The sequence below is a fragment of the Neophocaena asiaeorientalis genome, unplaced genomic scaffold (assembly GCF_003031525.2).
Source record: "Neophocaena asiaeorientalis asiaeorientalis breed wild unplaced genomic scaffold, Neophocaena_asiaeorientalis_V1.1 scaffold275, whole genome shotgun sequence".
Taxonomy (NCBI): domain Eukaryota; kingdom Metazoa; phylum Chordata; class Mammalia; order Artiodactyla; family Phocoenidae; genus Neophocaena; species Neophocaena asiaeorientalis.
Genome location: NW_020173679.1, coordinates 261,776 through 283,510, shown reverse-complemented (window position 1 = coordinate 283,510; position 21,735 = coordinate 261,776). Strand labels below are relative to the sequence as shown.

At 50.0% G+C, this 21,735-nt stretch overlaps 1 protein-coding gene across 1 annotated transcript; it reads left to right on the top strand.

The window, feature by feature from the left end:
- The first annotated feature begins 908 nt into the window (after nt 1-908).
- On the top strand, nt 909-21,072 carry CDA (cytidine deaminase). Its single transcript, XM_024749904.1, has 4 exons — nt 909-1,268; nt 11,902-12,013; nt 17,109-17,166; nt 20,613-21,072. Exons 1-4 carry the CDS (start codon nt 1,115-1,117, stop codon nt 20,727-20,729), a joined length of 441 nt encoding a protein of 146 aa, XP_024605672.1. The 5' UTR covers nt 909-1,114; the 3' UTR covers nt 20,730-21,072.
- Nucleotides 21,073-21,735: the final 663 nt, after the last annotated feature.

Genomic DNA, 21,735 nt, shown 5'->3' with positions numbered 1-21,735 from the left:
GGGAGGGAAGGGGAAGGGGAGACTCTACAGTTGGGTGTTTGCCTGTGTCTCCACGTGGCTGAGAGCTCCAGGCTCAGGACACAAAGATGCTACACTGCAGATCCCAGAGATGTCAGCGTGCAGAGCATGGAGTTGCTGCTTCATTTCCCACCTCCCCTCCCTTTCCCTTTCCCCACACCACCCATTTAAGCCCTAAGAGAAGCTACAGATTCACTCCTGTTTGCTGCGGGTCTGGGGACATTTGGATGCCTCTGGATGCCCTAACTGGTATTCTGCCCTTCCTATGTAATCTTGGCCAGGTCACTTAATGACAAAAACACCATTTGCATGGAGTCACAAAGGATGCTTACATCATGGCGTCATGGGATCCTCCAACCAAGCTCACTGTAACAAATTGTATCTCATCCAATCCTCATTACAAATGCTACATGATACTGTTAGTGCACCCATTTTACAGATGAGAAAACTGAGGCTTAGAGAGGTGGTATTAACTTCCCAAAGTCATACAGCTAATAAATGGCAGAACTGGGATTCAAACTAGGGTCTACTAAACTCCAAAGCTCGAGCTGTTCTGTAATCCTAGAATTCAGGACAGAGATGGTCACTATCCCCACTGTACTGATGAGGAAACTCACTCAGAAAGGCACGTCACCTGCCAACAGTTGTACATATGGGAAGTAGTGGAGCCAGGATGCAAACTCACTTCTTTTACCAGCAGCCCAATGTCTATTTTGCCAACAACAACAACAAAAATGAGGCGTCCTGAGTAGATGATCTCAGAGGTTCCCTCCAGCTGAGATCACAGTGGCACCCATCCCCTGACCCTCTCACCCATCAGTCTGTCAGCAGTGGGAGTGGTCCCCAAGGGAGAGTGTGAAGCACACGTGGACACAGTGGCATCCTTCCACACCAGGGCACACACCACACCCTCTGTCCCCAAACCAAGGAGGGCTCCTCTCCCTCACCTGGCCCCGCCCAGCATCCCCAGAGGCACGCACCTGGGAGACTCTAGGCAGGGACACACCCCGGGGGAGGAGCTGCTGTCGCGGTGGGGCCCAGCCCACACTGGCTGGGAGTTCCCCTTCCACTCCTCCGCGGGCCCCAGGGGACCGACATGGCCCAGAAGAGTCCCAGCCCCGCCCTGGAGCCCGAGCACGTCCAGCGGCTGCTGCTCTCCTGCCGGGAGGCCAAGAAGTCCGCCTACTGCCCCTACAGTCGCTTCCCCGTGGGGGCTGCCCTCCTCACCGGGGACGGGAGGATCTTCTCCGGTAAGGGCGGTGCCTTGGGGTTCCCCTCCGTGGCAGCCTGGGTGGGAGGCCAGAGGAGGACAAGAAGGAAGGGCGGAAGGAGCGGCACTCTCTCCCCTCTTCCCCGGGCCGCTCCTGTGACTCTGCCACTCACCCCTGCCCTGCTTGCTGTCCCAGACCGTGAGGATGAATGTTCTGCTCAAATCCGGTGGCTTTCCGTTCTTGGAGGACTGGGAAGCTGAGGAGAGATGGGGAAGGAAGTGGGAAGGGGAAGCAGGAAAGGGATGCCATAAACTCAGAGCATCTGCAGTCCCTGAGCTGGGAGGGAGAAGGTTAACACTTTCTGAGCCCTCCTCTACGTCTGGCACCCTACAAAGGCTTCCACTGCTACAGGCAAGTCCTCACCGCCCACGCGCTGAGCCAGGTGTTATGCCCATTTTTTCAATGAAGAAACTGAGGTCCGGAGGTGACATGACTTGCTCAAGGTCACACAGGTTGCTGTGACCAGTGCTAGGGTCCCTCAAGCCCTGCTTTCTTCCTGTCACCTACCATCCAGGGGGATGGCTGGGGGTGAAATCGAGGAATCCAGGGGTTACTCCTTAGTGGGGTGTGGGCCTTACAGAGGGTCTTAAGGGAAAGAAGGCAGTCAGAGTTTGGGTAACCAGCCCTGAGTGCCAGCCTGGGGAGGGAGGGACAGGAATCTGAGTTGGCACTAATCTGTTCCTAAGCTCCTTTTCTTTGGTTTGTTGTTTTTATAGAAAAGCTCACTTGAACAGAAATTCAGACTTGTTTTTGCTAAGCTTAGGGACATCCTCTTTTAGGACAGTGGGGAACGGGGCGTGGAGGTGGCCGGCAGTGCCCCTACCCCCTCCCATTCCCAGCACCACCCTGCCCCCAGGGCAGACGAGAATTGGCCCAGAGTGATAGATGGGAAGCCCCAGCCCTGCTGCCAGGAATCCCCCTTCCGCCTGGCCTGCGCAGCAGCTAAAGGACCGGAGGCTCACTTGTGTGCCTCTCATTGGTAACCCCACCCACACCCACAACCCCAGCATTCCGGCCGGGGCCAGGTGTGAGCCCCTGCCTCCACCACTGCTCAGCTGCGAGTCTGGCTGGGAGCCACACCTCCCCCTCTATAGTGGCCCCTGGATGTTCATCTCATCTCTTGTCTTTTGTGGTTCTTTCTGGTTTCACGAGTCACCTGGGTCTTAAACATCTTTCAGCACCTTGAGTGTGTGCTACCATGTGAAAGGACCGTGACTCAACGTTATCCATCTAACCTTTCCAGTCTTTCAAGGCAGTTATTATATCGGCCCTTTGCAGAGAAGGAAACTGAGGCTCAGAGAGGTTAAATGCCCAAGATCACAAGCTGAGATGGGAACCCAGAGCTCCCCTGACTCCCAAGTTTGCTTTCCTGTGGGGAATAAAGAATCTCTGAGTGTCATGTGGAAATTCAGTCCTGGCCCGGGGGCTCAGATGAGCGTTAAACATTAACCACCACCTCAAACAACGTTGCAATCCACACCAACCCCATGTCTCAGGGCCTTGAACATGCAATCAGCCATTGATTCCTTCCAGTGCTTCCATGTCCCCTCTGGATGGTGTACAGAGAGGGGCCCTCCCCATCCTTGCACTGATTTATTCATTCAACAAATATTTGCCAAGCACCAATTACTGGGTAATGTACCAGGTGCTGGAGATACCACTGTGAGCAGAAATGACAGTCCCTGCCCCCCACGGGGGTCCCCTCCTCTTGCACAGGCCATGGCTCAAAGTGGGAGCCTCAACCAATGATTGTAGGAGAGAATGGAAGAAGTGAGCAGAAGTGTGGCCTATTTAAAGGGCAGGGTAGGACCTGATGTCACCGGAAAAAGGGTCATGCGGTGGGCATTTATGGAGTTCTTATGCGATGGGGTACAGGCCCTGGAGGAGTTAAAGGCTCCTGGGTTTGCATCCTGGCATTGCTGTTTCTCAGCTGTGTGACCCCGGGCAGGACCCTTCACCCTCCTGAGTCTCAGCTTGCACATCTGTAAACCGAAGATCACAATACCGGCCTTTCAGGACGGCTGTGGACAAAGCTGGTGTTTCTGGCCTGGCGGTCCTCCCTGATTGTTGGTGCCTGGGCTGCATTAGTCATTAAAGATGTTGAATTTCACCCCCGGTCGTGAGGCTTTAAACGAGCTAATGCCTTTAAAGGAGCAAAAGTGCTTAGCACAGTTTCTGGACCCAAATAAGAATATCACAAATGGCGGCTGCTTCTACCGTTAATGGGGTGGTGGTGATGATTTGGAGGCAGATTGCGGAGCACTTCTGAAGGCCAGGGAGAGACACTGAGATTTGATGAGGTAGCCAGTAGGGAGCCGAGAAGAGTAACAGGAAAGTGGGGTTTGAGGACAATGAGGCTGACAGGTACTCGAGGAAGACTGGGACAGAGGAAAGAGCGTCAGGGGGACAGTGTCTGTCTTACTCACTGACAACATGTTGCCCGGCCGATAGCTAAGGTTCGTTGAATGCGTGAATGAGTGGTTTGGCCTAGGACAGCGGCAGACGGGACGAAGAAGAAGGAAAGATCTGAGAGGGATCATACAGGACTAATGGACTGGGTCTAGGGTGGGCAGTATTAGAATAAAGGAAAGGAACATGGCTCTAGGATTTCCAGCCATGGAGACCAGGGAAAGGATGAGACAGAGCTGGATTGTGCTGGGGACATGGTGGGCAGGGACCCACAGCCATATTAATAACTGCAATGGATTAAGCATTCTCTAAGCACTTCTGTGAAAGATCTTTTGTAATCTCACAGCCACCACATGAGAGGAGACAATGAGTGTCACATGCGTTAGAGCACTTTGAGTTGCCAATGCCAGAAACCAACCAGAACCACAATGGGCAAGGGTAGATCTTGCCTCAGGGACAGCTGGATCCAGGAACTCTAATGCCACCATGCTCTTCTTTAGCCTTCTGGATGCTGGTTTCTTTCTCTTATCCTAAAGGTGGGCTTTCTCCAGGCATCAGGGAACATGAGTGCAGGCATCCCTAGTTTACATTCTTACAGCCTTAAAAAGCAAAGAGGAAAGAACTCTTCCCCACTAGCTGGAGATGGAAAAATTCCAGGGAAGGGTTCTGATTGGTCCATCTCCAATCACATGCACATCCCTGGGCCAATCACGGTTGTCGTGATGGGGCCAGCTGATTCACACACATATTCCTTCTCAGTGCAGGGTGGGTGGGTCTATTACCACAAGAAGGACTGCGGAGGTGCCAAGCAGACCAAACCAAGAGCCAAACGCACATTTTATGAATGAGATAACTGAGGATCAGATTTTATCTGCTTCCAAATTCCTTGCTTTTTCTGCTGCCCCTCGCTGCATGAGGATATGTGGATACACAGAAGGGGGCAGAGAGAGTTGTGCTGAGGAGGCGGGACAGATGGAGGGCATTTACCAGAATCCCTGGATCTCCTTACTTAGAAGGAAAGGGAGGGTAGATGGCGGTGAGGCAGGGCTTGGAGAGGAGGGACCTTGAACAACCAGAGGAAACCTGATAGGGCATCAGGGAGTGAATTAGAGACAATTAGGAGGCAGAGAGGGCACAGCTGAACTTAGACACTGAGTTTACAACTCGTAGCGGGCCAAGTCTGCCCAGTTCTGTAACTGTCTCCAGCTGAACAAAACACCAGCCTCCGTGGAGTTTGCACCCTCAGAGGCAGCTGGTGTTCTGTCCAATTCAAAAGCAAGTCTGAGAACTTTGCTGTCACAATCTCATAATGATGATCTTATTTCTTCTATTACCCCTGACCCCGGCCAGGGCCTTGTGCCCCTCGCAGCTGGGCCACCAGGATGGTAGTTAATAACTACAATTACCCTCTGTCACTGCTGTGGGGAGAGTGACAGAGAGAGGAGGAGCTCACCGGAGAAGAAAGAGATGCTGGGGGAAGGGGCGGTGAGGACACAGAGAGAAGAGTTAAGATGGGACACAAGGGGGCTGGGGGGACGAAGTCAGCCCGGGGTCCCCAGCCAGCGATGGTGGATTGCCGGGTGGGAGGGCGTGGAGGAGACTCATGGAGGACCACCCTGCAGGCATCACCCAAGGGATGGGGGAGTTTCTCTCCTTCAGCTCATGCTCTTGGGGTGGTGGTCTGTCTCTCCCTTTCCGCAGAGGGATTGCAGCACTCCATATGTTTCATTGACATTTGGCGGGGAGGCAGGGGGAGCACTTTTCTGGAACACGTGTAATTAATTTGGGAGGAAAAAAACCATGTTAAAAAAAAAAAAGTTTAAGGACATCCTGGTTAATTGCTGAATTCGGCTCGTCTTGGCTTAACCTTTAAACCTAATCCTTCATCTGTCTTCCCCTGACCAGCCCTTGATTCCCTCCCTGGGCTCCCTTTCTCCCCCAGGACCACCCTTTGGAGCTCTATATGGCCCCGCTCCACAGCGTTTGACCCAACCCAGGCTCCCAGCCCCACCCATAGCACTTCTAGGTGAGTCAAAGCAGGCTTACCTAACCAGCTTCCTCTCCTTACAGCCCTGCCCACCCTCCATGCCTCGCTCCCGCTGTGCCCCCCACCCCAGCTTCTTCCACTGGTCCTCTGCGCTGTCACTCGAAAGCAGCTTATTACAAAGATGAGCTTCACTAAAATCCCTCGTCTCTATAGCTGAGTTGGAATAGGATCCATTCGTGAAACTGTGCGTTGCACTTGAAGCAGAGGCAGGAACATGGAGAGAGTGGAGTATTTCTTCAAGCACGCGAACGTGACAGTTCTCTAGTCCAGTGATTCCCACGTGTGGTCCCAGACCCACAGCCTCAGCACCTCCTGGGAACTTGTTAGAAGTGCCAGTTAACGGGCTCCAACCCAGAACTACTAAAGCAGGAGCTCCAGGGGTAGAGCTGAGAAATCTTTAAGAAACCCTCCCGAAGGTGCCAAGGCCCACTTGCTTGAGTGTGATGAACCCCCGCTTGAATCTTAAGATCCCTCGGAAGGCAGAGCGGACGCAGAGAGGGGGACATGTTCTCCGGCAGGGGACTGGGTCCCAGTCACCTCCTTGTGAATTTCTTCCCTGGCTGATGTCTCAATGACATCTGACTCCAGCCCTGCCTTAAGCAACAAACCTCCTCAGAACATGGCCTCACTGAAATGCCACAGAGAAAGACACTTCTTTGTATCTGTCATGTCAGGATGTGAGTTGACTCCCTGACCCCCACCTCAGATTTACGCTCTGTAAAATGGGGTTAGAATAGGATCTGCCTTACAGAGTTGTTAAAAAGGTTAACAATAGAATGCAGATGAAGTGTTCCCCGAGTGCCTGGCAGATAAAAGGAGAGCAATAAAAGAGAAGATTAGAACAAAGCAATGAGTAGTAACAGCACTATCATGATAGTATTATTTCTGGTCCAATCTTATAATTATGGATTTCTAACTTGGTGCCATCCCAGCCCGTCTCTCCTGTGTGTTCCAGAGTCAGTGAAGGGAACACAGGGAATGGAGCTGGTTTGCCTGTATAGATGACGTTTTGTGCTCTGGGCTTTAGGAAAGCAAAACAAAATTGTCTGGCCTTTCAGGATCAACAGTTTATGGGTTTCCTTCCTCCCTTCCTCCTCCTCTTTTTTTTTTTTTTGTTTTTTTAGAAGCAAGACTCAGAAATTACACTTGAACTTGCTAGAGGCCCCACATACAGTTATTCCTTCGCATCTCAGAGATTTAGCACTAAAGCGAGAAATTCTACTCTTTCGATAATAAGTAACTGAGAGCCTCGCTGGCCTCACTGTTTTAGGCCCTGGGCACACCGGCTGTTCCAGGCCCTGGGCATACAGCAATGTACAATATAGACAAAGTCCCTGCCCTCAGGAATTTCTACTTGGGGGATAATGGGGGAATTAGATATTAAAGACATTCATTTCAGGAAAGTGTGAAGTGTTAAAACAGGATAAATGGATTAAGAGGGTGGGAGGTGAGGGGGGAGGAAACAATTTTAGATAGAGTGATCAGGGAAGGCTTCTCCGAGGAGATGACGTTTGAGCAGAGACCTGGGTAGAGTGAGCCATGTGCTTATAGGGGGAGGAGAGTTCCGGGCAGTTAGAACAGCCGGTGCAAAGGCCCTGTGGCAGGTATATACTTGGGGAACAGCCGGAAAGCAAAAGGAGTTGAGGTCCAGGAGGTAGGCAGGTTGGCACCAGATTACGAGGGCCTTGTAGTCATGGAAAGAATTTCAAAGTTGCGTGAAGAAGAGAGACAGGGCCACTGTGACACCTTGTCTGGAAGGAACAGAAGCTCAGTCATACAGGCCTTCCACCACCAAAGCCTTGACTATCACGCAATTAAGAACAGCAGCTCCAGGGCTTCCCTGGTGGCGCAGTGGTTGGGAGTCCGCCTGCCGATGCAGGGGACACGGGTTCGTGCCCCGGTCCGGGAAGATCCCACATGCCGCAGAGCGGCTGGGCCCGTGAGCCATGGCCGCTGAGCCTGCGCGTCCGGAGCCTGTGCTCCGCAACGGGAGAGGCCACAACAGTGAGAGGCCCGCGAACCACAAAACAAAACAAAACAAAACAAAAACCCAGCAGCTCCAGCTGCTGAACACTTACTCCGTGCCAGGCTTTGTGCTCATTGCTTTACACGCGCGATCTCAACTCATCCTCACTAGAGGCCTGCGAGGAAGGTGCTGTCATCTTCATTTTACAAATGAGCACCCTGAGCCTCAAGGAGGTTCAGTCCCTTCCCAAGTTCTCAGAGCCAGGAGGGCAGAACAAAACCTACCAGATCTTTCTACAAGAGTCTATTTGAACAGTAGGGTATGTGAGGGCACTCCCTTCTAGAACAAACTCTCCCTCTCCTTAAGTGGCCCGTTGAAGTTTTTACACACAGTGAAGGAAGAGTTCTCTGTATGAGGTCACTGTGAACTTCCGGAGCAGACACAGGCAATCATCCTGAGAGGCCGGGCCCTTTGCAGTCCGGCAGTTTGCTTCAACATCAGCACAACCCAAGATTTACGTGAATCACGTCTAATGGGAAAAGTGTCCCTGAGGCAGGGATGAGGCAGGGGTGGGAGGGCTGCTAGACGGGAAGTGGAGTGGGGAGCAGCTCTTCTGGGAGACTAGGTAGGGAGCAAGAAAGACTCATTCATTTATTCATTTAACTTTCACTGACCTAGCAGAGAGCCTGAGCATTTAGGGGCCACTTATCCAGGCTACAGTAACTCACATGTGAATATGAACAAATGCTTTGCCAAAGTAGGCAGTCGATAAATATCAACCACTCCTTTCATGGTTGCAGCTCCCTGATGGCTCCCTGTCCTGTATCCCAGCTGTATTAACTGATTTCTGTAGGGTTGCAAATGATAGGAATGCTATTTTTTAAACTATTTTAGGCAAAAGGAGGCTGCATTGGTTCCTATAACTGAATGGTGGCAGAGCTGGAGTGTTTCTGGGCTTCAAGGGCAGCTGGCATCAGGAGGCCGGACTCTTTTCCCACCGTCTCTCATCTGAGTGTCCATTTCGTTGCCTCCTATTGGTGTTCTCCGTAAAGAAGGGAAACTAGCTGGGCCCAGGCTCAGCTCCTGGTGTTAGAGAGGGACTGATGGTCCCTCACGCAGGAGAACTCTGATTGGCCCAGTGTGGGTCAGGTGCTCAACTCTGATTGGCCCAGTGTGGGTCAGGTTTCACCCAACACTTCCACTCACATCCCATTGGCTAACCCTATAGGACTACCCCAAGCGTCTATCGGGGCTGGGAAACATAGTCTCCAGCTGGGTAGGCATGTGCCAACTAAACTCCAATGGATTCTATTGAGAGTGTGAATACTGGGAACAATTAGTCTTTGCCACAAGACCCCCTGCGGCCTGTAAGTATCTGTACATCTTTCTTCCCACACGTAGGACCCACTTATAAACTTTCTGAGGGTGACAACCCAAAGTCCACCCAGTCACCGCATTCCGCTCTAAAAGCAGAATCCCTTGGTGGTGCAGAGCCCACCTTCTCAGGTCGGGTGTGGCCTTGCTAAGCCAGTGGCCTGAAAACTAAAAACTAATCATCTGCCCCCCACTTCACACCCGCTCTGGCCATACACAGCATGGAGCAGGCAAGGCTAACAGTCATCAAATCTCCCATTAGGAAAACAGAACACCTGTTGGCCACCAGTCCGTGCAGTTATCAGACCTGCTGGGCAAGAAGTGTGGTACACCTTGCCTCCCCTTTCTGCCCTGGGGGTGACCCCCTTGTCCACGGCCCACTGGGGCCCCTGGCTTTGCCCTCTGGGAGCTTCTTCCTCGACCATTATCCTCCTCAGCCTTACCTCTGAAGTGGGTGTCAGAGAGAATGCTCTCCTTAGGGGCACACAGCTCTCTCAACTTACTCCTGATGGTGGAGTCTTGGGGGCCCCAGATTTCTTTAGGAGTTGAACGATCACAGGCTTTTGTAGGCCAGACTTTTGGGTTCTCTGGCTATCCAAATCTATCAAAAACTTAGAAACCTTCTGGTCTGTTTGCTTCCACTTTCATACAGGAGTAGCACACCCAAAGAATCCTTTCTGTGCAATAGTTCTTAAGCCCGCCAACTCCCTTTTTTACTAACTGGCTTTCCTGCCCAGCCCAGCCCTGCTGCCTCATTTTAATGGTGGCTACCTTGAGGCACTGAAACAATGACTGGGTGGAAATGACAGCCTTAATCAGATATTTGCCACAGGACTGATTCACATTGCTAGGTAGAAAAGTCCTAGGTAGAAAAGTGTGTACCATGGTTTGCCTTCCAGGTTATTGCAGGGTGGGGTTTTACCAAATAATCTGCCACAGAGTAGCAAGGGCCGTCAAGCTTTCCATCTTGCCACATCTGTATCTTCTTTCACATTGCCCAACTGCTAAGTCAAGGCCACATATTTTTGATTTTTCTTTTTTTTTTGGTCAAAGCTACATCTTATTTTTAGCACAAATTTCTGTTTTGGTTAGATACAGGTTAAATTACTGTAACAAAAATATCCCAAGGGCTTCCCTGGTGGCGCAGTGGTTGAGAATCTGCCTGCCAATGCAGGGGACATGGGTTCGAGCCCTGGTCTGGGAAGATCCCACATGCCGTGGAGCAACTAGCCCCGTGAGCCACAATTACTGAGCCTGCGCGTCTGGAGCCTGTGCTCTGCAACAAAAGAGGCCGCGATAGTGAGAGGCCCGCGCACCGCGATGAGTGGCCCCCACTTGCCGCAAATGGAGAAAGCCCTCGCACAGAAACGAAGAGCCAACACAGCCATAAATAAATAAATAAAAATTTTAAAAAATATCCCAAAATACAATGACTCATACCTGACAGAATTCTCTTTTTCTCTCACATGATGATTCAGAGTAGGCAGCTGGTCCAGGGCAAGTAGGCAACTCAGCTCTGTTCCAGGAGTTGGCCAGGGTCCCAGGTTCCTTCTGTGCTGTTGCTTCTCCCTCCCTGTGAATATAAAGCGCGTGGTCAAAGCTGTCCCACCCTAACCCAGCCTATGGAGGGGAAAAGAAAGGAAGTAAAGGGCAAGCAGTCTCTTTACAAAAGATGTGATCCAGAAGTTTCCTACCTCACTTTGGGCCACATCCCATTAGCCAAAACTTAGTCACATGGCCGTACTCTGCTGCAAGGGAGGCTGGGAAATATAGTCTCTGAGTGGCCATGTGATCAGCCATATGGGAATGGGAATCACTTGTATTACTTAAAGGAAGAAGGAGAAAATGAATACTGGGGAACAATGAATATCCTGCCTCAGGGAGAAGGCAAGCTATGAAAGAGTGACATACTGAATATGACAGCCTGATGGTCAGGGGAAAGCCCAGCTCCTGTGGCCATTGGTTCATGGCCTCACCTCCCTGAAAATGCGGAGTCTGTTAGTCAGCCAATCTGGCTGTGCCAGTGCTTTGTTACCTGGGAGCAGCCCTTGCCCATTGCCCCCAGGAACACTCCAGAGAACACCCCTGGGGTGGAACCCCTTTGTGCAATCACAAACATCTTTTGCAAAGCTGAGAGCTTTTGTTTGTTAGTTTGTTGGTTTTGACAGTTTTGTTTTGCAATACAACTCACAGAGAACCCCGGTTGAACTCTGACAGCTGGTATCCACACCAAAACTTTTGGAGACTTCCCTGGCGGTTGGTCCAGTGGTTAAGACTCCACGCTTCCACTGCAGGGGCCACAAGTTCAATCCCTGGTCGGGGAATCACGATCCCACATGCTGTGCCACGTTGCATTGCCAAAAATTCTTTAAAAAAAAAATTTTTTTTACTCAGGTGCAATCTTTGAATCAGGATCACCACCGCACCCCACCCTGTGGCTTCTGTCTCTGAGACCCAGGGTGGGGGGCTCTGCTCATCTTCTTAAGCCTTGGCATCTCCCTTGGCCCTGACCTGACCTCTGGTGGGGAGATGAGGCTGAGTTAATCTGCCCTGTGATGCTGCCCCTGCTTCCAGGCTGTGCTTCGAAATGCAGGCATCAGATAAGTGATGAGAGTGGGAGGTTCTTGGGCAAAACCACTGCACCAGTGGGTCACGGAGTCTCCCAACGCTTCTGGTCAAGTTGCCCTCTCCTTGCCCGCACCTTGTTCCTAGTAGCGGGTCCCTCCCAGCACTGGAATGGGGTAAGCCTCTTACTCTACATATGCAACAGGAAGTGGCTCTGCTGCAAATAGCACTGGTCTCTCCTCTCTTCTCAGGGTGCAACATAGAAAATGCCTGCTACCCACTGGGCGTCTGTGCTGAACGAACCGCCATCCAGAAGGCCATCTCAGAAGGGTACAAAGAGTTCAGGGCAATTGCTATCTCCAGGTGAGTGGGAAAGGCTGCTCACAGCAATATTCATTCATCTATTCAGCCAACATCCACCACACACCAGTTATTCATCCATTCATTCATTCATCTAACATGTGTTTATACTGCGCTTCCTGTGGTGTGGGGCACTCTAGGGCTGGGCTGAGTGCTGAGGGTAGAAGATAAATAAGAGATGGACTCTGCCCTGGGTGAGCCTGAAGAGCAGGTAAACAAGCAAGACAACTCTAAGACAAAGGCAGGCGCGCTCTTGTTCTAATAATAGCGCAAAACACAACAGAATCCCTATAAGATACAATAGAAAGGCAGCAAAGAAACAAAGCTAGAGGGACCTAAAAATCACCTGGTATAGACTTGCCTGGCCACTATACCCATTTTACAGTTGAAGAAACTGAGACCCAGAGATGATGAGCAACCTTCCTAGGAATTAGTGGCGAAGCCGAGACAGATACATATCTAGAGTCTGACTCCAGGGCTCATTCCACTGTGCCATGCTGTGCCAGGAAAGGAAACCTTCTTCCCTGCTCTCCTTGAGCTGATACTGAGATCCGTCCTTCACTGTACCAGCTCCTTCACTTGGCATCAATCACCTCTAGGTGCAAGAACCAGGATAAAAGGACAAGCTGGTGGGGTGACACCCAGGCAAACCCAGGCTATGGTCTAAACTGATGAGATTCCAGCCCAGGTTCTGGCTGAACAAGAGCACTTATTAACTCTCTCTCCAGGCCCCAGGCATAATTATCCAAGCTCCCACGTGTGTGCCCTCAAAGGGAATTCGTTGAGTTCTTACTGGCCCTGGACCCAGACTCAGTGGCTTCAGGATTCAAAGCATGTGAATGGGCTCTTTTATTAATTTGGACCCCATTATGCTTCTGATTTAATGACGAATTGCTTCTCTGTGTACTGTTGCATTGTCTATGAGAGTTCTCGTAGCAAGATAACAGTGCAAGGAAAATAACTTGGGAAGTTTTGAATCCACCCGGAAAGAAACTGCAAGGCTGACCAAGTGTTGGTCTTTAGGGACATCCGGGTGCATGGGTCATGGACTAGGTGTGAATGATCTCTTCATTGTGGTGGAGATGCAGGACCTTTCTGGCGGAAATGTAGGGGCTGAGAGCAAGGCCTATGGCGTCTGTGTGACATAAACCAGCCCCCATTTCTTTTTTTTTTTAATATTTATTTATTTATGTATTTTTATTTGGTTGAGCCGGGTCTTAGTTGCGGCAGGTGGGCCCCTTAGTTGCAGCGTGTGAACTCTTAGTTGTGGCATGTGTGTGGGATCTAGTTCCTTGACCAGGGATCGAACCCAGGCCCCCTGCATTGAGAGAGTGGAGTCTTAACCATTGTGACACCAGGGAAGTCCCCCCATTTCTTTTATAAGATCCTAAATTTGGCCTCAGTCTGGCCCCCAAGGTGGTCCACATTATTGAAGGTTTTCTTCCCTGAGTAACGGAAGCGAAAGATGCACTTCTGGAGAAGGGCCCCAGCTTCCAAGTGCTCTCCCTGTGACCAAGGTCTGTCCTGGCTTCCCTCCGGCTTTGGGGGGAATAAATGAGGCCACCCTGGGAACATTTTGTGCGGACGAACAGAGATCAGGATGTGAATTACACTTTATAAAAAGAGGGTGGGGGTAACTCAATTTCAAAGCTGATCCAAGAAAATAATGATATTCTGGGGAAAAGGCGGCCAAAGTCAACAAAAGGATAATGGCAAGGTGGCCCTGCTCTGTTTAGAATGTTCCAGATGAAAGGCTTTTTCTCTTGGTCATTATCTACTCTTAAAAAGCATGACTGAGTTTCGTTAGTGATGATTAGCAAATGTCCTTGTTTACACAATAAACGCATTTTTCCAGCACCCAACTGCTCGTCTCCAGGTACTCAGCCTGCGCCAGCATTCCCGAGCCAGAAAAGCAGTCATTACTGCACTAATGACTTGTTAAATCGAGAGTGTGGATTTAGAGGGTGAATGGGAGGTGCCAGCTCCCTTGTTAACAATGATGAGTGTGAATAGTCTCAGAGAGCCCCCTCGAGATCTGGAAAGCGGAAAGTGCACAGCTCAGGTGGGATTTTGCTGACAGAGAGATAAGCTTGCCCCCCTGGGGTCCTAGCTGTCATCATCAAAGTCGATAGGTTTCCAGCCTGTCAAGTCTGATAAGCTGGCCTCAGTGTGTGACTAAGGTCAGCACAAACCACAGGAAACTGTCAACACCCGGCACAAGGTGGAAGAGGCAAAGGGCAGCCGAGAGGGAGAAAGGGAAAGGGAGGAGAAAAGGTCCCCGTGCACCCAGGACCTTCTGGGGTGCTTCTTCTCCCAAGCTTTTCATTCTTTCTCTTGGCTGGAATGTTGAGTAATGCTTAGGAGCCCAGGCTCCCGGGTTAGTGAGACCTGGTTTCAAATCCTTCTCCACTACCGACCTTGGGCACATTGCTTCAACAATCTGAGCCCAGCTCTTCTTCTGTAAAGTGGAGGAGGGTGATGCCTACCCATTGGGCTGTTGGGAGGACTCGGGGTATGCAATAAATTAAAACTATTGTTTTAACATTATCATTATTGCTTCTGCAAGCTGCAGAACTACCAAAGGCAGAGTAGACAGATTCTGGGTTCAAATCCCGGTTACCAGCTCTGTGACCTTGGGCAGGTCACTTCACCTTTCATGACCTTTAACATGTAGATGGTAAGAGTACCTACATAGCTCCTGTCTTATAAGGTTATAAGGGGTTAAATGAGTTAATATACACATGGCCCTTAGCTCAGTGCCCGGCCCAGAGAAGTGCAGTGTGAGTGTAAGCCATTATTATTGGGCTGTCTCCCAGTTCTCAGAGCTCTGCGGCCAGGATGTACCATCTTGTGACTTTTGGTGGTTGAACCTGAGACCAAATCCAACATTCCAGTGGAATGCATGTTCATACCCCACCTTGAAAACCCCAATGCAGGTCACCCTCTCCAAGGGGCTGTCCCTTGGGCAGTTAGCCATGCATGTCACAAGATTGGGAAAGGAAATGGTGAGCTTGGTAGGGGCCAGATCATACAGGGCCTTCTAGGCCATGGAAGGGAGGCTGAATTTCACTTAGAATACCTCTCCCGTAACCCTAACCACAGTCTGCCTGTAGTTATGACATTGGCACACAGATCTTATCTCCCTTCCAGACAGCAAGGTCCTTGAAGTCAGGGATTCTCTGATTGGTCTTTGTTGCTCCCTCCCATGCTTGCCTATCATAGAGCCAACTCTGAGCCAACATGTGTGCAACGAAATAAAGAATAACAGAGTCCAGCCTCCAAAGAGCTTATGAGAGGCTCTGGCTGCAACATCGGTCACCCGGAAACCAGATGGGTTAATCTGGCTCAGGGTGCGTCCTGGGCACCCTCTCACGTTCCCATGGGATCACTCTGAAGCTGAGAGTGTGTTCAGAGAGGACCCACCTTTCCATGAGCAGAAGCTTCCACATGTAAAAGGGAGTTGTCATGGGGATTAAATAAAATAGCACCCCTCAGCTGCTTTATTCAATGCATAGCATCTGTCTCTGTCTCCACTTGATACATGGTTGACTGGTTGGTTGATCGGTTGGTTGGTTATCTGGCTCATCTCACTAGTCAAAAGCTCCTGAGAACAGTGAATTCTGCCTGGTTTGTTCACTGCTGTATCCCCAGCACTTACAGTGCCTGGCACATAGTAGGTGCTCAATAAATAAACGTCCGTCGATTAACATGTGATAATGACTATAAAGTACTTCGGAGGATGCCTGGCACATTCTAGGCACCTATTAAACAATATAATAATTATTGTTAATACACAATAAGGCAACTTAATTATACAATAGTACATAAAGCACACAGTATGTAATAAAACTGTATATGACAAGGTACTAAAATAATGACAGAGCTTATATATGTGAAGGAAGAGTGCCAGTGATTAGCAGAGGCAATAACAATGTGTGTATAGCATTCTAAAGTTTACCAAGGCCTTTGCACACCTGATCTCATTTTATCTTCTAAGCATTCCTACAAAGTGAATGACATTATTCCCCACATTTTATAGGCAAAGAAATGACCCTTGCATGGGTTAAAATGACTTGGTCAAAGTCACACGTAGTTAGCAAAAGGAAGAGCTGATCAAGAACCAAATTTTAAGTCCTGTAATTGTCCAGAGGTATCACAGAGCTGTGGGTCTCAGAAGAGCAAGGGTGATGGTGGCCACTGGCTTAACCTCTGGTGCTTCATCAGGCTTGGAGGCTCTTACAGTTTACTCTTTCTTTAAACACCATCCTTTGTCCTGCTCAGGGCTGGAGGACTGCCTTCAGGTGCCTTCACTCTCAGAGACAACCCCTTGGCTGTAGGCTTCTCTTCTCTGACTTTCTCCGATGCAGGGAACCCAGTTTTCTCATTGACTCACATATGTCTCAGGGCCTTTGCACATACTACATCCCTTGCCTGCAACACAGAAAACCCCAGAGCTTCAGAGTAGCACTCTGTTACTTCATCTCACTGAATATATGTTCTTGAAGGTAAAATGGTCATTCTGACACTCAGGTTATACTGAGAATTAAATGAGATAATGTCTATCGAGTGCCTGGTAAAGAGCTTGGGGCAGAGCAGGTGCTCACTAATGGTGACGTATGAACTCTACACTTCCTCCAAGGACCGGGCCAAATGCCACCTCCACCATGAAATATTCTCTCTCCCTCCCTAGTCAGGGAGGGTCTCCTAGTTACCATGCATTCTTACTGCATTTTGTTTGAAATGATAACTCATCTAGTTTTCTATGTCACCCACTGGGCTGAGCAATCTGCTGAAGGCCAGAGACAAATTCTCCTTAACCTTTGTGTCCCTGGGGCGTTGGTGAGAGTAAGCGCTCACTAAACGTTTACTGAACTCACTGATGAAAGTAATGGTCCTGCCCATGGCCTTGCCTCTTGCAAGTGCGGACAGCTCTGTGCGCTTCTTCTCAGCCTCTAGGACGCAGCACACCTGTGAACCAGGAACTGCCTGGTGGGATTTGACTTAATCTGGAGGCGGGCAGGACTTGGGGCCTGAATTTTAGCAATTGTCCTCTGGCCTCCGAAGAGACTGATCCGTGTTTGATTCTCTGCTTCCGCAGTGACTTGCAAGATGATTTTATCTCCCCATGTGGGGCCTGCCGGCAGGTCATGAGAGAGGTAAGCAGCTTCCCTTTCTTTCTGGAACGGATGCCTCCCTGCTCTTCCCCAGGCCTTGGGAGCTGAGCCAAGCTGCCAGCGAGGAGACACAGCAACTGTCCTGGTTGCTGAGTTGGCTGATTCCTAAGGCCTTCCCAAGCTTGCGTGAATCACTGGAAATTATTCTTTCATTCAACAAATACTTACTGAGTGTCTGCTCTGTACTGGGCATTGACCTTGCTCTGGGGAGACAGCAGTGAAAAGACAGGCCAGGCCCGGCACTCACAGACTTTATAGTCTAGTGCAGGAGACAGACAAACAAGGAGCAAAATAAATCAACAGTAGAGTTTCTGAGAGGGACGAGGGCTGCAGAGAAAAGGAGTTGAGAGTGACAGAAGGGGCAGCTGACTCTAGGTCAGTGTCAGAGCAGCAAACTACAGCCCAGGGGCAAATCCAGACTGCTGCTTGTTATTGTAAATAAAGATTTATTGGCACGCAGGCACGCCCACTCACTCACACGTTGTCTCTGGCTGCTTTGGTCCTACCACAGGAGAGATGAGGAGTTACAGTATGGACCTTATGGCCCGCAAGGCCTAAACTGTTGACTACCTGGCCCTTTATGGAAAAAAGTTTGCCAACCCCCTGCTTTAGATGGCCAGGAAGGGCCTCTCTTGGAAGACGGCATTTGAGCAGAGATATAAATAATGAGAAAAGATGAGGCAGACCAAGGCCTAGAGATTTCCAGGCAGAGGAAGCAGCAAGTTTAACGCCCATATACTTGGTGAGTTGGATGAGTCGTATGAAGGACAAAGAGGCTAGAACACGGGGGCAGGGGTTGGGGTGCGTGGTGATAGGAGGTGAAGTCAGAGGGGTGGGCAGGGGCCAATCACGCAGTAGGCCATGAATGGAGGGTATGTTTTATTCCAAGAATAAAGAGAACTGAATCGTACACTTAAAAATGGTTAAAATGGTTTTACGACATTGAAACAAAAGTTGGGGGAAGAGAAGAATAAAGAGAATTCACTGGTGGTTTTTAAGAGGGAACTTAAAGGATCTGACGTACTTTCTACAAAGATCTTCTTGGTGGAAGACTTCAGTTTCTTCAATCCTAAAAACAAAGGGGTGGATCTGGCCGTGGCTTCTGAATCTGGGCTCAGTGAAGTTTTTGATGTGTAAACGTACATTGGGGGAGGGGGGATGTCCGTGGCTTTGGTGGACTCGCAAAGGGGCCTGTGTCCTCCAGAGTCCCCAGAGGCTAAAGCCACCAGTTTAAAGACTCCCCACGCCCTTGGGCTCTGATGTGACGTCATTGGCCCCTGTAAATACAGCATCTCATTTAATCTCCACCCCCCAGCTGGAGAGACGTGTGGGTCATTATCCCCATTTCTCAGAGAAGTGAAATGACCTCCTGAAGGACGTGCAGCCGGTCAGTGGCGAGCTGGCATTCACCGCAGTTCAGGCTGACTGCAAAGCCCACGCTCCCCGCGGAAGCCCCCCTGCCTTTATGGTACTATAAATGGAACAAATTATTTTCGGCCCCAGTGGAGATATAATGATGCTTTGCAGGGTAGGACCTGCTTATTCCATGGGGGCTTCTGCTCTGGGAACTGTCTGAAATGCGGGGAAGTGGGGCTTCCTTCAGTTTTGCTTTTGTGCCTTGGGGGTTTCAAAGCATCTCTCGAACATGCAAACATCTCCGTCCTCCTTCTGCTTCTTGCCAGGACTGCAAATCAGGCACAATTAGCAGAACTCATGTCCCAAATCCAGATGAAAGATGCCACCACGAAGGCACCGAATTCACAATAGGCACTTCATCTCCCATTAGAGGGGCACAAATGGCTGCCCAGCACCATGGCATGTCCAAGGCCACATAAGGAAAGCACACCAGAATGCCAGCTCCCTGACTCCCGAGGCCCTGCCTCAGTCTAATTGCTCATTGCTGTTTTCTCCAAACAGATTAGATGCTGGCAGGTGAGAGAATGGGGAATGGAAAAGCTGAAGGAGGGAGAGGCAAAACTGAAACCAAGATGCAAAGAATAAAAGCTGAAGCTTGGGGGCCAGGGGCCTGGTGCTTAAACTCACCTCCACTCGACTCACACCCATACCCTCAGGCAGAGCCCGCCAAGCAGAAAAATTTCCTTCCTTAAAACATTAATTTTAAAAAGCCAGAAAAAGGAAAGAAATTGGGTCATTTGTAGAGACATGGATGGATCTAGAGACTGTCATAGAGTGAAGTAAGTCAGAAAGAGAAAAACAAATATCGTATATTAACGCATATATGTGGAACCTAGAAATGTGGTACAGATGAACCGGTTTGCAGGGCAGAAATAGACACAGATGTAGAGAACAAACGTATGGACACCAAGGGGGCAAAATGGCGGGGGTAGTTGGGGTGGGGGCGATGAATTGGGAGATTGGGACTGACATGTATACACTAATATGTATAAAATGGATAACTAATAAGAACCTGCCGTATAAAAAATAAATAAAATTAAACTTTAAAAAGATAATAATAAAGTAAAATAAAATAAAAAGCCGGAGACGGATTGTGCCTGGTAATAAGTTGGTGATTCAGACTGAAGCGTGAACAGCTGGCGGCAAAGCTGAGCGGTCACTAGGAAGCACAGGTCGTCAGTAGGAATGGCTTCCATTGATGGAGTATTTACTACGTGCCAGACACTGCTTACAGGCACCTCCAGGACTCAGCACTGGCCAGGCAGAGCCTCGGGCTGTTGACTCCAACTCCAGGACTCTCTCCATTACACCACAGCTGATTTAACTCTCCACCTAGGACACCTTTCTTCCTGCCTAATAAGTCTTTTGTCTCTAAAACCACTTCACAGATCAAGACACACACAGAGACCCAAAGAGTTTAATCATTTGCCCCATATCACACAGCCAGCATGTAAGAGAAAGATGGGGACAGAGATTTGGGCTAAAACTCTGTTTTCCTGACGTTACCCTGCAAAACCTCAGTTTCCTCATCAGTAAAATGGGGATAATATCCCCCTCCCTCAAAGGGTAGATGGCGAAATCCTGCATGTTCCATGTCGGGTGTGTGATGGGGCAGGCATGCCACCTCTCCTGGCTGTCAGGACTTATGGAGAGGCTCTAAGGGATGCAGATATTAGTTGTTCTTTTTCACAGCAGGAGGGGATCTGGCCCCAGGGGTTAGATATTGTTCTTGTAAAGCCCTGGGTGAGTCCTTAATCAGAGAATGGAGCATTGATCGCCCTTTAGCAACATGCAAGCACTGTGCTAACTGCTTAATTTGCATCTTTCACGGGCTCCTCCCTCAAGCTCTGTGCACCAGGTATGATTATTGTCATTCCCATTTTACAGGTGGGAACACCGAGGTACAGAGACACATGTTAGACAGTAAGAGGTAGAGCCAGATTCAAACCCAGGTCAGCCCTCAGCCCTCACCCCTTGGCCTGCTTCCCTCACACTGGCTTTGTCTCTTCCAGTTTGGCACTGACTGGGCTGTCTACATGACCAAGCCGGATGGCACGTACGTTGTCAGGACAGTCCAGGAGCTGCTGCCTGCCTCCTTTGGGCCCGAGGACCTGCAGAAGATCCAGTGAGGGACGGGGAACACCCACCGCCTGGGAGACCCTGGGCTCCCACACGTGCTTAAGGGGACAGCCACCCAGAGAACTTCATGAAGATGTACTCACAGACCTGGGGACGCCTGCCTAGTGGTCCCCAACCCCACAGGCGCTGGGCAGAGATGACTTTTCCAAATTACACTCAAGCAGTGGGGCCTACAGCCCCTCCTTGTCCTCCCCAGGACTCAGAGCACCCCCGTCCCTCTCTTCCGTCCTGCCAAGTCTGTGCTGTCCTGCTTGGTTCTATCCTATCTAAGGTTCTATCCTGCTCTGAGCGACTTTTCTAATTATAAACATTACAGAACATACTGATTCGGGAGAGCACGTTTTGCTGTCTCAATCCTTGCTGTAGCTCTAAGGAGGGGCAGGGTGATTCGTCTTTATAGAAAGACCTGGATTCTTTCTTCTGGGAGAGGAAACAGGCACCTTGGACCTGTGTAGCTGGTGTGGAGAGCTGAGTTTTTAGGCTTCCTGCCCCTGCCTTCTCCAGATGGGAGGCCGCTGGGCTGGATCTTACTGCCAACGGCCGTTTCTAGAGTCGTTCTGGGCTCAGTTAGACCCGGGCACTGGATGCTGTCACCCCCAAGTATAAAGGGGGAGGCGTGAGTTTGTCTAGACAGCAGAGCAAATGTCTCTATGAGGACCTACGCTGTGTCAAGTACTTTTGCGTGGATTATTTTGTATTTAAAGTACTTGACAACTCGGCGAAGTAGCTATCTCCCCCTTCTTACAGATGAGGGCCCTGGTTGAGTAACTTGCTTTAGGACTGCAGCAAAATTCAAACCAGAATCCAGGTCCTGTAACTCCCACTATGGTCTAGAAACAGTGCCTGCTCCTTGCCACGCGCTGGGATGTGGCAGATCTGGAATTGGAACCAGGTCTGTCTGACTCTGAGTGTTTTTCCCATTCTCCCACAGCTGATGTCTGGCTGCCCTTATTTACTGAGTCTCTTTTATATGCCAAATACTGCAGAGGGAAAGAT

What these genes read in the sequence shown, in the direction of transcription:
- CDA (XM_024749904.1), top strand. Translation starts at nt 1,115, where the DNA reads ATGGCCCAGAAGAGTCCCAGCCCCGCCCTGGAGCCCGAGCACGTCCAG. An exon ending in GGACGGGAGGATCTTCTCCG is followed by an intron (nt 1,269 to 11,901) that starts GTAAGGGCGGTG and finishes CTCTCTTCTCAG; the next exon opens with GGTGCAACATAGAAAATGCC. An exon ending in AGGGCAATTGCTATCTCCAG is followed by an intron (nt 12,014 to 17,108) that starts GTGAGTGGGAAA and finishes CTGCTTCCGCAG; the next exon opens with TGACTTGCAAGATGATTTTA.